Source organism: Somniosus microcephalus, chromosome 11, assembly GCF_052327205.1.
Source record: "Somniosus microcephalus isolate GS21.2 chromosome 11, FLI_Smic_1.0, whole genome shotgun sequence".
Classification (NCBI taxonomy): Eukaryota; Metazoa; Chordata; class Chondrichthyes; order Squaliformes; family Somniosidae; genus Somniosus; species Somniosus microcephalus.
The window spans coordinates 90,158,503-90,174,016 of NC_140997.1; the positions used below are offsets into that span (position 1 = coordinate 90,158,503).

At 46.5% G+C, this 15,514-nt stretch overlaps 1 protein-coding gene across 2 annotated transcripts in view; it reads right to left on the bottom strand.

Annotated features, from left to right (window-relative positions):
- The window catches only part of LOC147110721 (glucagon-like peptide 1 receptor), a 44,065-nt gene extending 29,061 nt beyond the window's left edge, over positions 1–15,004 (bottom strand). For both annotated transcript variants that reach the window (XM_086000953.1, XM_086000954.1), the window contains exons 1-5: positions 12,034–15,004; positions 9,027–9,151; positions 6,989–7,095; positions 6,072–6,228; positions 5,394–5,553 (exon numbers count right to left, since the gene is read on the bottom strand). In XM_086000953.1, the coding sequence (XP_085857079.1) occupies positions 5,394–5,553; positions 6,072–6,228; positions 6,989–7,095; positions 9,027–9,151; positions 12,034–12,115 (631 nt within the window). In that variant the 5' untranslated portion in view covers positions 12,116–15,004. The remainder of the gene's footprint in view (positions 1–5,393; positions 5,554–6,071; positions 6,229–6,988; positions 7,096–9,026; positions 9,152–12,033) is intronic.
- Between the last annotated feature and the right edge of the window lie 510 nt (positions 15,005–15,514).

Below are 15,514 nucleotides of genomic sequence, written 5' to 3' on the forward strand. Positions count from 1 at the left end.
TCACTGGCCTGTAATTCCCTGGTTTATCCCTACTACCCTTCTTGAATAATGGTACTATGTTAGCTGTCCTCCAGTCCTCTGGCACCTCCCCTGTGGGCAGAGAGGTTCTGAAAATTTGTGTCAGAGCCCCTGCAATCTCTTCCCTTGCCTCACGCAGCAGCCTGGGATACATCTTGTCTGGGCCTGGGGATTTATCCACTTTTAAGCCCATTAAAACCGTTAGTACCTCTTCCCTCTCAATACTAATTTGTTCAAGTATATCACAATCCCCCTGCCTGATTTCTATGCCTACATTGTCCTTCTCCATAGTGAACACAGATGCAAAATATTCATTTAACACCTCACCTACATCTTCCGGCTCTACACACAAATTGCCACTTTGGTCCCTAATGGGCCCTACTCTTTCCCTGGTTATCCTCTTGCCCTTAATATACTTATAAAACACATTGGGATTTTCCTTTATTTTGCCCGCCAGTGTTTTTTCATGCGCCCTCTTGGCTCTCCTAATTTCTTTTTTAAGTACCCCCCTGCACTTTCTATACTCCTCTAGGGCTTCCACTGTTTTTAGTCCTTTGTATCTGCCAAAAGCCTCCTTTTTTTTCCTAATCCATTCTTGTATATCCCTTGACATCCAAGGTTCCCTGGACTTGTTGGTCCCACCCTTGACCTTTACGGGAACATGTTGGCGCTGTACTCTCTCTATTTCCTTTCTGAATGACTCCCACTTCTCTGATGTGGATTTTCCTACAAGTAGCTGATCCCAGTCCACTTTGGCCAGATCCTGCCTTATCATATTAAAATCGGCCTTCCCCAATTTAGAACCTTTATTTCCGGTTCCTCTTTGTCCTTTTCCATGACTACCTTAAATGTCACCGAATTATGGTCACTGTCACCAAAATGCTCTCCTACTGACACTTCTACCACTTGCCTGGCTACATTCCCTAGAATTAGGTCCAGTACCGCCACCTCTCTTGTAGGACTTTCTACATGCTGGCTCAAAAAGCTCTCCTGGATGCACTTTAAGAATTCCGCACCCTCTAAGCCTTTCACACTCTGACTATCCCAGTTAATATTGGGGAAGTTGAAATCCCCTACTATTATTACCCTATTATTTTCGCACTTCTCTGAGATTTGCCTACATATCTGTTCCTCTATCTCCCCCTAACTGTTTGGGGGCCTATAGTACACTCCCAGTAAAGTGCTTGCCCCCTTTTTGTTTTTAAGTTCTGTAAAGTCTGTGGGTATTATGTTGAATTAATACACAGACTACAAGAGTAACTTTAACAGGACTTTACTATTCGAAGGTCAGGGCGAATCTGCCCAATAAATCCTGACACAGCACTTATATACCGGTGTGGTCACCGTCGGTATTACAGTATACAGCAGCCAAGATAAAGTAGTGCCACACCTAAAATAGTTCTCTTAAAGGTGAACGGTTACATACAATAGTTCTCTTAAAGGTAGAACAGTTACATACACTATAGTTCTCTTAAAGGTAGAACAGTTACATACACTACAAGTTCTACCCATATGGCCTCATTAGAGGAACCTGCTAAGATATCATCCCTCCTTACTGCAGTAATTGACTCCTTGATTAATATTGCGACACCCCCCTCCTCTTTTACACCCCCCTCTGTCTCGCCTGAAGATTCTATACCCCAGAATATTGAGCTGCCAGTCCTGCCCCTCCCTCAAGCATGTCTCTGTGATAGCAACAATATCATACTCCCATGTGTTCATCAACACCTTCAATTCATCTGCCTTACTCGCAAGACTCCTTGCATTAAAATAAATGCCATCCAGCCTTGTGCTGTTACATATTTGCTCTGCCTTCCAGAATGACTTGTTTTTTCCTCTATATTTGGCTGTGCATCACCCCTACTATAGCTCCACTCCGTATCCCATCCCCCTGCCAAGTTAGTTTAACCTCCCCCCCCCCCCCCCCCGCAACAGCGCTAGCAAACCTCCCCACAAGGATGTTGGTCCCTTTCTGGTTCAGGTGCAACCCGTCCAACTTGTACAAGTCCCACCTTCCTCAGAAGCAGACCCAATGATCCAGGAAACTAAAGCCCTCCCTCCTGCACCTGCTCTTTAGCCATGCATTCATCTGCTTTATCCTCCTATTCCTATACTCACTAGCACGTGGCACCGGGAGTAATCCAGAGATTACAACCTTTGAGGTCCTGCTTTTTAATCTGCTACCTAGCTCCCTAAATTCTTGTTGCAGGACCTCATCCCTCTTTCTACCTATGTAGTTGGTACCAATGTGAACCACGACCGCTGGCTGTTCACCCTCCCCCCTCAGAATGTTCTGCAGCCATTCAGTGACATCCTTGACCCTGGCACCAGGGAGGCAACATACCATCCGGGAGTCACGTCCGTGGCCGCAGAAACGCCTGTGTGCACCCTTCACTATTGAGTCTCCTACCACCAGGATGAGAAAAGACTCACTGTCAATCTAGCCAGTCCCAAAAACAAACCTGCCTCAATCACCTCTCCAAATCTCCCATACAATTTTCTATACACCCTTCCTCCCTGGACAGTCCATTCCCCACGTCCACTGAGTAAGGTAAAAGAAAGACTTGCATTTTTACAGCGCCTTTCATGATCTCAGGTCACCCCAAAGCACTTTACAGCCAATTAAGTACTTTTGAAGTGTGGTCATCAATGTTCCCCCTAAGCCGCGCGGCCGCTCGCCAGCTGCTGACGCTGGAGACGACACTGCAGCAAATTTAAAGGGCCCGCGCAAGGAAAACAAATTAGAGGGAACGTTGGTAGTCACTGTTGTAATGTTAGGAAAGGCGGCAGCCAATTTGCGCACAGCAAGATCCAACAGCAATGTGATAATGCCCAGATAATCTGTTTTAGTGACATTGGTTGAGGGTTGAATATTGGCTGGGACACTGTTTGAAGTAGTTCAATCTAAGCTGTGCTCTTCTAAGTCTGAGCCCGTGAACCTGTGGGACTTGACAAACAGACACCCTCACAAACACACGTTCCGGAAAGTGCAGTCTCAGCGGGCTGGGTGTCACACATTCTGCTCTCTCTGGTATTGAAACCGTTACACAAGCGAGTTTAAAGCCTGAGACTCGCCGACGGCTTAGCCCAGCCAATCAGCAGGTCGGCTTACCCCAGCCAATCAGCAGCAGGCTTACCCCAGCCAATCAGCAACAACAATGTAGAACAGCAATGGGAAACATTTAAAACTGTGTTCAACAAAGTGCAGGAAAAATATATTCCGCTAAAAGGAAAGAACAAACTAAACACTAATGAGACTCCATGGATGAATAAAGCCATAAGGGAACAATTGAGGGTAAGGAAAGAGGCATACATTAAGTACATAGACAGCAGGGGAGTGCAAGATAAGAGAGAATATGAAGGAATTAGCAGAGAAGTCAAAAAAACAATTAGGGAGGCAAAGAAGAACTATGAAATTAAATTATCAAGGAACATTATACAAAATAGTAAATATTTTATAGGCACATCAATAAAAAAAGAAAGGTTGGGATGGGAATAGGGCCATTAAGGGATAGTCAGGATAATACCACAGGTAACAATAAAGAGATGGCAGAAATATGAAATACCTGTAATTATTTTGCTTCAGTATTTACCAGGGAGATAGAACAGGTGGACATAACATTGGATGATAAGATTAGTAATGAGATAAGTGCATTTAAAATTAAAGAAAAGGGATATATTAAATAAATTAATCAAACTCAAAGAGGATAAAACCCCTGGTCTGGATGGATTGCAGCCACGCATTTTAAAAGAATCTAGGGAAGAGATAGCAGAGGTATTACTACGCATATTTAATAATTCGTTAGAAAAAGGTGTAGTGCCAGAGGACTGGCAGATAGCTAATGTAATACCAATATTTAAGAAGGGGGATAGAACATGTCCAGGGAATTATAGACCAGTCAGCTTAACATCGGTGGTAGGAAAAATAATGGAATCCCTAATAAAGGAGAAAATAGAAGAACATCTCGAAACCAAAAATATAATGAATAGTCAACATGGATTTCAAAAGGGAAAGTCTTGCTTGACCAATCTTATTGAATTTTTTGAAGAGGTAACAGAGAGAGTAGACAATGGTAATGCAGTAGATGTAATTTATCTGGAAATTCGAAAGGCCTCCGATAAGGTACCCCATAATAGACTGATGAACAAGGTCAGAGAATGCGGAGTCAGGGGACAAGTAGCAGATTGGATAGCTGGCTGGCTTCAAGACAGAAAGCAGAGAGTAGGAGTAAAGGTTAGCTATTCACAGTGGCAGAAGGTGGGTAGTGGTGTTCCACAAGGATCAGTGCTGGGACCACTGCTGTTCACAATTTACATTAACGATTTAGACTTTCGAATCAAAAACACAATTTCTAAATTTGCGGATGACACAAAATTGGCGGGGGGGGGAATAATCAATACTGAGGAGGACTGCAACAAGTTACAGGAGGACATTAATAAACTTGCAGAATGAGCATATAATTGGCAAATGAAGTTCAACACAGATAAATGTGAGGTATTACATTTTGGTAGGAAGAATAGGAAGGTCATTTATCTCTTGGAGGGTGCGAGTCTAGGTGGGGTAGAGGAACAAAGGGATCTCGGAATACAAATACACAAATCGCTAAAAGTTGCGACACAGGTTAGCAAGGCCATAAAAAAGCAAACCAGGAACACGGGTTTATTTCTAGAGGAATAGAATTGAAAAGTAGGGAAGTTATGCTAAACCTGTATCGAACCTTGGTTAGACCACACTTCGAGCACTGCGTGCAGTTCTGGTCGCCATATTATAAATAGGATATAGAGGCACTGGAGAGGGTGCAGAGAAGATTTACAAGGATGATACCAGAAATGCGAGCGTAAACCTATCCGGAAATGATGAACAGGCTGGGTCTCTTTTCGCTTGAAAAAAGGCTGAGGGGTGACCTAATAGAGGTCTTTAAAATTATGAAAGGTTTTGATAGAGTGGTTACAGAGAGAGTGTTTCCACTTGTGGGGAAGAGCATAACTAGAGGCCATCAGTATAAGATAGTCACCAAGAAATCCAACAGGAAATTCAGAAGAAACTCCTTTACCCAAAGAGCGATGAGAATGTGGAACTCGCTACCACAGGGAGTGGTTGAAGTGAATAGTATAGATGCATTTAAGGGGAGGCTAGACAAGCATATGAGGGAAAAGGGAACAGAGGGTTATGCTGATAGATTTAGATGAGGAAAGACGGGAGGAGGCTCGAGTGGAGCATAAACGACGGCATGGAATGGTTGGGCCGACTGGCCTGTTTCTGTGCTGTATATCCTATGTAATCCTATATAGGCTTACCCCAGCCAATCAGTAGCAGACATACCCCAGCCAATCAGCACATAGGCTTACCCCAGCCAATCAGCACATAGGCTTACCCCAGCCAATCAGCAGGTAGGCCCGGAAACTCTTCTGCTCTGAGAAGACAGACACCACAAGCAGGACATAGAGGAAGAGGCCCTCGACCAGCAGCCAGTGGTAGGTGCAGGCCACACTGTAGTGGAGGAAGACCTGTGCAGCTCGGCACGTCACTGTGGCCTGGAATAAAACAGCAAAGTTACAGCTCAGCACACGCCATGAGCACACACCCAACCAGTAACACCAACAACTTGCATTTCGATAGTTCTCTTAACATAGTAAAATGCCCCAAGCCACGTCACAAGAGCATTATCAGACAAAAATTTGACACCGAGCCACATAAGGACATATTACGACAGGTGACCGGAACAGGCTGTGAACATACACCCTCCGCTTCGGGACATCCTGAGGACAGTGCTGTATCAATGTCCATCTCTCCTTCCACCAGGGCTGCAATCAAATGCAAGATCAGCACCTCACTGGCTCTTTCCAGGCACTGGCGGAGGACTCACTGAGGATCAGTTCTCAGTTACAGTTAATGAGCCTCTTGAATCCTAGACCCGCCCCTTCTCCCCTCACAGCTCTCTGTTTCCCCATTCACAGGTCACGCACACGAGTGGGGAAGTCTAGGCGAGATTGAAGCGGTAGCATTATTGCTGGAAGCGTGCCCTGGCTGGGAGCCCTCTGCCCCACCTCACCGTGTGTAGGCCGGCAACATGCACCTCCACCGTCACATTGCTCTTTCCTGGATGTACGCTGTCCGTGAGCGCGTCTTTGATCAGCACCGCAATGGCTCGGAGGATGAAGGCGCTGAAGAGGTTCAGGTGGATGTAGTTTCTTGTGCAATGGAGTTTCCTGAGAAACAAGAAAGATGATGACCTCATGGTACCAGTCGGTCTCACCCTCCCTTAACTCGTTCCTTGTTTAATTCAATCAGGAATCTCCCCCCCACCCCCTTCCACCCTCACCAACCCAAGGTGCTGGGACACGGTTCCAGCTCCACAGGCAGTTTGGGGTCTGGGGAATTGGGTGTTTGGGCTCAGGGTTAGACAATATCTGCACCCTGCGGAATGCTGCCCCATGTTAAAAGTTCAAAGCCCCCCTGATGGTTTTCCTGGGTTGGTATTCCAGAGGTGAAAAATCTGTTGGAAAGAGCATCAGGAATTTGCACTGGGATGCAGATTGAGTGATGTTAGCGGTCAGCACTTGCAAACCTGTGGCTGAGCAACTGAGAGTGTGGTGACTTTCACACGGGGTGAGCACTGGCTGAGAGGACATTTGGAAATCCGGTAACAAAAGGACGCAGCATTCCTTCCACACCTCCTCTGCTGTGATCGTCAGCTTGTGTGCAGTGGGGTAGAAGGCAGATTCATGTTGGAGTTCAAATCTCAGCTGTGCTGCCAGAGCTGAGCAAAGGAGTTAAGGGCAGGAGATTCCCCACAGGAAGGGAGGAATGCTGCCAGCAAGACAACTCCCAGCTCCTCCCAAATTATCCTCCCCGCGGGTCATCTGTAGCCACACTGGGTCGCACAATGTGTGGAGGCAAGACCGAGAGCGACAAGGGGCAAAGATAAATAACAGGCTGTAAAACAATCAGAGATAAATGTGGAAGTACCTGAATGAGACGAGAGTGAGACTTGCCCCGAGGAGCGAGACGAGAGACAGAGTGTAACCCGCCGTGTAGACCAGACGAAACGTGCTCAGAACCTGCTGCTTCACCACCTGCAGACAGACAGACAGACAACAGACAGATGGACAGACAGACAGACAACAGACAGATGGACAGACAACAGACAGACATCAGTGGGGAACCAGCAGTCCTGTGACAACCCGATACCCAACTCAGTTCCACCCCACCCCCACCGCAACCCCCCGTACCTCATCCACACCCCAACTTCACGCCAACATACCCCCACTGTACACAACCCCCACCTCAAACCACCATACCCCCCCCATACCCCACCCCACCGTACCGCCCCTGTACTCCACCCTCATCGCACCCACCCCTACCTCACCCCTCACCTGTAAAGGAAATAGCCATATTCCAAGAGATACACCATCCTATGAACAGATTTCTGATATTATTAATACATGACATACTGGGTTTAAAAGTCTGGAAAGCCTTGGTGACAGAGGCTGTGAATACAGGCTTCTGAGATAAGATCAGTTGTTAACACAAGTTGTAAACACCACACAAGCTTTTGAAATGGGAATTGATTGTTAATACTAAAACAATGGCCCTACTGAAAAAGCAAAGGCTTGCTTCTGAAAAGTCTGCAGTTTGGAACCAACACAATAGCAATGCCTAAGTAAAGTGTTAAAAACTAACTTCGAACAGAAACATAGAACATTAAAAAACCATGTACCTTTGTAAAAGTAACATCAAATGAAACAGGAAACACGATTAATATACAACCAATTGAAGTAGCTAAGAAATGCATGGAACACCCTAGATGAAGTGTTTTTGATTTACATGTTGTAAATATACCTACAGAAGACTTTGTAGATATGACTTCAATAGATACACCAAGCAATTACATTGTGTTTGTGTTGAACTTAGAACACATAGGAGTCACGACATCTGCTTTCAAACAGCAGAGGTGATTTAGAAATTGAATGAAAGACCTTCGATAAGAATGGCATCAAAGAGATAAATCTGTTATAACCATTTTATGATAAGTTTTTGAAACACCTATACAGTAGACAGGATTCTGAGAGTTGGCAGCTGAAATAACAGTAAGAATAGAAAAGAATTCAACAAAGAATGACTAGAGATAATTAGCTTACATCAGCAGAAAACTTCAAAGAATAAACCACTAAAAAAGGTATAAAAATAGAGCTTTTCAGATGGAAAGTCAGAAGTCACTGGAAAGGGCAAGCATTTCTCAACTTCAGAGGCAGTCTCTGTAAGTTTATAACTCTTTCAGTCTCGGGGATCAAGAGGTACTCTTATTTGATTTTGGTGGATATTCTGGATTAAGAAATAAGAAATGTAAAAATGTACGAAGTTAAGATTTGAGAACAAGGGTCTCTGAGAATAAGAAATGTAAGCTATTTGTATTTTGAACTGTTAAAGTCGCGATTGACTCACAAGCTGTTAACTGAATGTCGGTTCTTTAATAAATTTATATATTTTTAGAATTGTCTCAATTAGTATTTCTGTATTAAACTCATGAACTCAATCTCTGTATACTCTTTTGTGAGGAGTTGCAGAATTCTGGGGGCTTTTCCGGACCCTCATAATATCCAGAAGGTTACAGTCTAGTTAAACTTATTAAAAGTGCTATCTGGAGGACGGTAACATCTTCAGTCATTCCTTTCCTTTAGAGAGAGATAGCCTGGACCTTTAGACCCAATTAAGCGTCTTATAGAATTCGGCTATCGCTAACTTTAGTTGAAGGTGAACGTCTGGGGAATACACCTGATTTGGGGTAGCCCGAAAAGGGCTAGGACTAGTAATTATCCCTTCACACCCACTGTACCCCTCCGTACCCCACCCTTAGCCCATGTCACCCCACCCCCACCGTACCCCAACGCCCACCTCAGCCCTCGCCCACCTCTCCTCCCCCCTCACCCACTGCGCCCCAATTGATCCCACACCGACTCCACCACACCCCACACTGACACCTACCCACATCGAGCTGCATGCTTACCTGCTGTTGTAGAAACACATCATCTTCATCACACTCTGAATGGTCAACCCAAGGCTCATTTGTGTAATTATCTATCAGCCAGACACCGTTCTCAGTGCAGTATCTGATTGCAAAGCCTTTACCAACTAGGACAAAGCAGATTCAGTTTACTCAGCCATTTACACAGTGACAGGGCCGCACTATCGAGGGGTCAGTCACACAGTGACAGGGCCGCACTATCGAGGGGTCAGTCAGTCACACAGTGACAGGGCCGCGCTATCGAGAGGTCAGTCACACAGTGACAGGGCTGCACTATCGAGGGGTCAATCAGTCACACAGTGACAGGGCCGCACTATCGAGGGGTCAGTCAGTCACACAGTGACGGGGCCGCACTATCGAGGGGTCAGTCAGTCACACAGTGACAAGGCCACACTATTGAGGGGTCAGTCAGTCACACAGTGACAAGGCCACACTATTGAGGGGTCAGTCAGTCACACAGTGACAGGGCTGCACTATTGAGGGATCAGTCAGTCACACAGTGACAGGGCCGTACTATCGAGGGGTCAGTCACACAGTGACAGGGCCGCACTATCGAGGGGTCAGTCAGTCACACAGTGACAGGGCCGCACTATTGAAGGGTCAGTCAGTCATACAGTGACAGAGCCGCACTATTGAGGGATCAGTTAGTCACACAGTGACAGGCCCACACTATCGAGGGGTCAGTCACACAGTGACAGGGCCGCACTATCGAGGGGTCAGTCACACAGTGACAGGGCCGCACTATCGAGGTGTCGGTCAGTCACACAGTGACAGGGCCGCACTATCGAGGGGTCAGTCATACAGTGACAGGGCCGCACTATTGAGGGGTCAGTCAGACACAGTGACAGGGCCACACTATCGATGGGTCAGTCAGTCACATAGTGACAGGGCTGCACTATCGAGGGGTCAGTCAGTAAACAAAGGGGGCATTGTTGTGTGCACTCTAAATCATTTCATGCTGTTGTGAAAAATAGTTCCTTTGTGGCACCTGAGAGGGCACACAACTTTTGTGTGGTTTAGCCAAAACAGATTTGGGAATTGCAAGCTCCCACATCAAAGCGGAGGTGTTTCAGTCAAGGTTGTGATGTTGATTGCTGGCTAGGTGTCTGTCTGTCTCTCACAGACATAGCGAGTGAGCTGAGCTGTATATATGGAGTAAGAGTAATATGATCACTGGGTCATGCTATCATTTACCTAGATATTGAGTAGGAAAAGATGTGCTCCAGATTGCAGGGGACGTGAAGTCTGCTTACGTGAGTGACTGGTAACACTGAACCCAAGAGAATATCTAGTGTAAAAGACAAAGTTGTTGCAAGGGTTAGTCCCACAGTACCTGTGTGAACCCTGAAATATGCATTCAGTGTGACAAATATTGATGTGATTGTGAAGCCCGAGAATATCCCATAACTTGCAGCACTGAGTGAGGCAGCTGCTGAGATTTTTACTATAAATTGATAGCAGGTTGGCCTTGTATCCTGTAGGATCCCGACTGGTTCTGTATCCTAAATATGAAGTATGGGCTCTGCATCCAAGAGATTCTTGGCTTACTCTATTATGTTGATTTCGGGCTCTCTCTCTTTTCTAAACCTTCCTGTCAAAATCGGTCCCCTACAGATTCCTGGCTGTCTGTTCCCTACAGATTCCTGACTGTCTGTTCCCTACAGATTCCTGACTGTCTGTTCCCTACAGATTCCTGGCTGTCTGTTCCCTACAGATTCCTGGCTGTCTGTTCCCTACAGATTCCTGGCTGTCTGTTCCCTACAGATTCCTGGCTGTCTGTCCCCTACAGATTCCTGGCTGTCTGTTCCCTACAGATTCCTGGCTGTCTGTTCCCTACAGATTCCTGGCTGTCTGTCCCCTACAGATTCCTGGCTGTCTGTCCCCTACAGATTCCTGGCTGTCTGTTCCCTACAGATTCCTGACTGTCTGTCCCCTACAGATTCCTGGCTGTCTGTCCCCTACAGATTCCTGGCTGTCTGTTCCCTACAGATTCCTGACTGTCTGTTCCCTACAGATTCCTGACTCTCTGTTCCCTACAGATTCCTGGCTGTCTGTTCCCTACAGATTCCTGGCTGTCTGTTCCCTACAGATTCCTGGCTGTCTGTCCCCTACAGATTCCTGGCTGTCTGTTCCCTACAGATTCCTGACTGTCTGTTCCCTACAGATTCCTGACTGTCTGTTCCCTACAGATTCCTGGCTGTCTGTTCCCTACAGATTCCTGGCTGTCTGTTCCCTACAGATTCCTGGCTGTCTGTTCCCTACAGATTCCTGGCTGTCTGTCCCCTACAGATTCCTGGCTGTCTGTTCCCTACAGATTCCTGACTGTCTGTTCCCTACAGATTCCTGACTGTCTGTTCCCTACAGATTCCTGGCTGTCTGTTCCCTACAGATTCCTGACTGTCTGTTCCCTACAGATTCCTGACTGTCTGTTCCCTACAGATTCCTGGCTGTCTGTTCCCTACAGATTCCTGGCTGGACTTGTATCCGCTTTGTAGGCAATTTCTCTATCTATCAGTTTTTCTTGCTCCCATCACTGGTAACAAAATAGATTTTTGCCTATGTTAATTTTTTTTTAGTTAGAATCTTGTCATACCAGATTCTGTATGCAAGGGGTTAATTCAGAAAGGCTGCACTGAGTATTCCTTTTAACAGAAAGCCATCAGTGTGAACCAGTCTGTTTGTCTGCTAGATTTTACTAAAGGAGCACGTTTGTTTTGGCCCACGCATTAAGTGGTGTGAAGTGCTAATTAGTTGGTGTTCCTGGAAAGAAAAGAAAGGAAGACTTGCATTTCTATAGCGCCTTTCATGACCACCGGATGTCTCAAAGCACTTTACAGCCAATGAAGTACTTTTGGAGTGTAGTCACTGTTGTAAAGCAGTTATTTACGGAGGCAGTTATTTACAAGCCTAAACATCTTGGGATATCTTAGAGGTGGTCCCGGTCATACAGGAGTATCATTGGGATACCTTGGCATCATTCAATAATTACCTCTGTCTGTCCATGGAACGTACCAGGGGCACGAAACATTCACTCTGGTTCCAGGTAAACCATCCGGCCAGCAGATGTGCATGTCGAAGGATCGATGGCAGAAAGCTCCTTAGGATATGGATAAATGAAAGGAAAATCAACAGGAAACAGGAAAATAATAGGTCTGAACTGAGATCTGAGTCCAGTCAGTAGTACATCCAAGAGCACCAAAATGCAGGATGTGTCTTTAAATAATAATGTACAGGAGTGTTATACCCAGTAACAGTGTTTCTATTAATATGCAGGAGTGTTATACCCAGTAACAGCGTTTCTATTAATATGCAGGAGTGTTATACCCAGTAAGTGTTTTATATTATTTAAAGGAGTGTTATACCCAGTAACAGTGTTTCTATTAATATACAGGAGTGTTATACCCAGTAACAGTGTTATTATAATATACATGAGTCTTATATCCAGTAATAGTGTTTTTATATATTATAGAGGAGTGTTATATTGAGTAACAGTGTTTCTATATATTATACAGGAGTGTTGTACCCAGTAACAGTCCCGTCTTCACACTGAGGACACCCTCCATCGTGTTGTGTGGCACTACCACCGTGCTAAATGGGATAGTTTCAGAATAGATCTAGCAGCTCAAAACTGGGCATCCATGAGGTGCTGTGGGCCATCAGCAGCAGCAGAATTGTATTCCACCACAATCTGGAACCTGGCATATCCCTCACTCTACCATTACCATCAAGCCAGGGGACCAACCCTGGATCAATGAGGAGTGCAGAAGAGCATGCCAGGAGCAGCACCAGGCATACCTAAAAATGCAGTGACAACCTGGGGAAGCTGCAACACAGGACTACATGCATGCTAAAAAGTAGAAGCAACATGCTATAGACAGGGCTAAGCAATCCCAAAATCAACGGATCAGATCAAAGCCCTGCAGTCCTGCCACATCCAGTCGTGAATGGTGGTGGACCATTAAACAACTAATGGGAGGAGGAGGCTCCATGAATATCCCCATCCTCAATGACAAAGTTGAAACATTTGCGGCCATCTTCAGCCAGAAGTGCCGAGTGGATGATCCATCTCGGCCTCCTCCTGTGGTCCCCACCACCACAGAAGCCAGTCTTCAGCCAATTCGATTCACTCTACGTGATATCAAGAAATGGCTGAGCGCACTAGTTACATCAAAGGCTGTGGGCCCAGACATCATCCCGGCTGTCATGCTGAAGACTTGTACTCCAGAACTAGCCACGCCTCTAGCCAAGCTGCTCCAGTACAGTTATAACACTGGCATCTATCCGACAATGTGGAAAACTGGCCAGGTATGTCCTGTCCACAAACAGCAGGACAAATCCAATTACCGCCCCATCAGTCTACCCTCAATCATCAGTAAAGTGATGAAGGTATCATCGACAGTGCTATCAAGCAGCACTTACTCACCAAAAACCTGCTCACTGATGCCCAGTTTGGGTTCCGTCAGGACCACTCGGCTCTAGACCTCATTATAGCCTTGGTCCAAACATGGACAAAAGAGCTGAATTCCAGAGGTGAGGTGAGAGTGACTGCCCTTGACATCAAGGCAGCGTATGACCGAGTGCGGCATCAAAGAGCCCTACTAAAACTGAAGTCAATGGGAATCAGGGGGAAAACTCTCCACTGGCTGGAGTCACACCTAACACAAAGGTTGTGGTGGTTGGAGATCAATCATCACAGCCCCAGGACATCGCTGCAGGAGTTCCTCAGGGCAGTGCCCTAAGCCCAATCATCTTCAGCTGCCTCATCCATGACCTTCCCTCCAACATAAGGTCAGAAGTTTGCTGATGACTGCACAGTGTTCAGTGCCATTTGCAACTCCTCAGATAATGAAGTAGTCCATGCCCGCGTTCAGCATGACCTGGATGACATTCAGGCTTGGGCTGATAAGTGGTAAGTAACATTTGTGCCACAGAAGTGCCAGGCAATGACTATCTCCAACAAGCGAGTGTCTAACCACCACCATTTGACATTCCATGGCATTACCATCCAAATCCCCCACCATCAACATCCTGGGGGTCACCATTGACCAGAAACTTAACTGGACCAGCCACATAAATACTGTGGCAACAAGAGCAGGTCAGAGGCTGGGTATTCTGCAACAAGTGTCTCACCTCCTGACTCCCCAAAGCCTTTCCACCATTTACAAGGCACAAGTCAGGAGTGTGATGGAACACTGTCCACTTGCCTGGGTGAGTGCAGCTCCAACAACACTCAAGAAACTCGACACCATCCAAGACAAAGCAGCCCGCTTGACTGGCACCCCATCCACAACCTTAAACATTCACTCCCTCCACCACCGGCATACCGTGGCTGCAGTGTGTACCATCTACAAGATGCACTGCAGCAACTCACCAAGGCTTCTTCGGCAGCGCCTCCCAAACCCGCAACCTCTGCCACCTAGAAGGACAAGGGCAGCAGGCGCATGGGAACACCACCACCTGTAAGTTCCCCTCCAAGTCTTGACTTGGAAGTATATCGCCAATCCTTCATTGTCGCTGGATCAAAATTCTGGAACTCCCTACCTAACAGCACTGTGGGAGCACCTTCACCACACGGACTTCAGCGGTTCAAGAAGGTGGCTCACCACCACCTTCTCAAGGGCAACCAGAGATGGGCAATAAATGCTGGCCTTGCCAGCGACGCCCACATCCCATGAACGAATATTAAAAAAGTGCTTCTATCTATATAATATACAGGAGTGTTATACCCAGTAACAGTATTTCTATATAATGTACAGGAGAGTTATACCCAGTAACAGTGTTTATATATATTATAGAGGAGTGTTATACCCAGTAATAATATTTCTATATATTATACAGGAGTGTTATACCCAGTAACAGTATTTCTATACATTATAGAGGAGTGTTATACCCAGTAATAATGTTTTTATATATGATAGAAGATTGTTATACTGAGTAACAATGTTTCTATATATACAGGAGCGTTGTACCCAGTACCAATGTTATTATACATTATACAAGAGAGAGAGCGACTGGGGGGAAGAGAGAGAGCGACTGGGGGGAAGAGAGAGAGCGACTGGGGGGAAGAGAGAGAGCGACTGGGGGGAAGAGAGAGAGCGACTGGGGGGAAGAGAGAGAGCGACTGGGGGGAAGAGAGAGAGCGACGGGGGGAAGAGAGAGAGCGACTGGGGGGGAAGAGAGAGAGCGACTGGGGGGGAAGAGAGAGAGCGACTGGGGTGGAAGAGAGAGAGCGACTGGGGGGAAGAGAGAGAGCGACTGGAGGGGAAGAGAGAGAGCGACTGGAGGGGAAGAGAGAGAGCGACTGGAGGGGAAGAGAGAGAGCGACTGGGGGGGAAGAGAGAGAGCGACTGGGGGGGAAGAGAGAGAGCGACTGGGGGGGAAGAGAGAGAGCGACGGGGGGGAAGAGAGAGAGCGACTGGGGCGGAAGAGAGAGAGCGATGGGGGGGAAAGAGAGAGAGCGACTGGGGGGG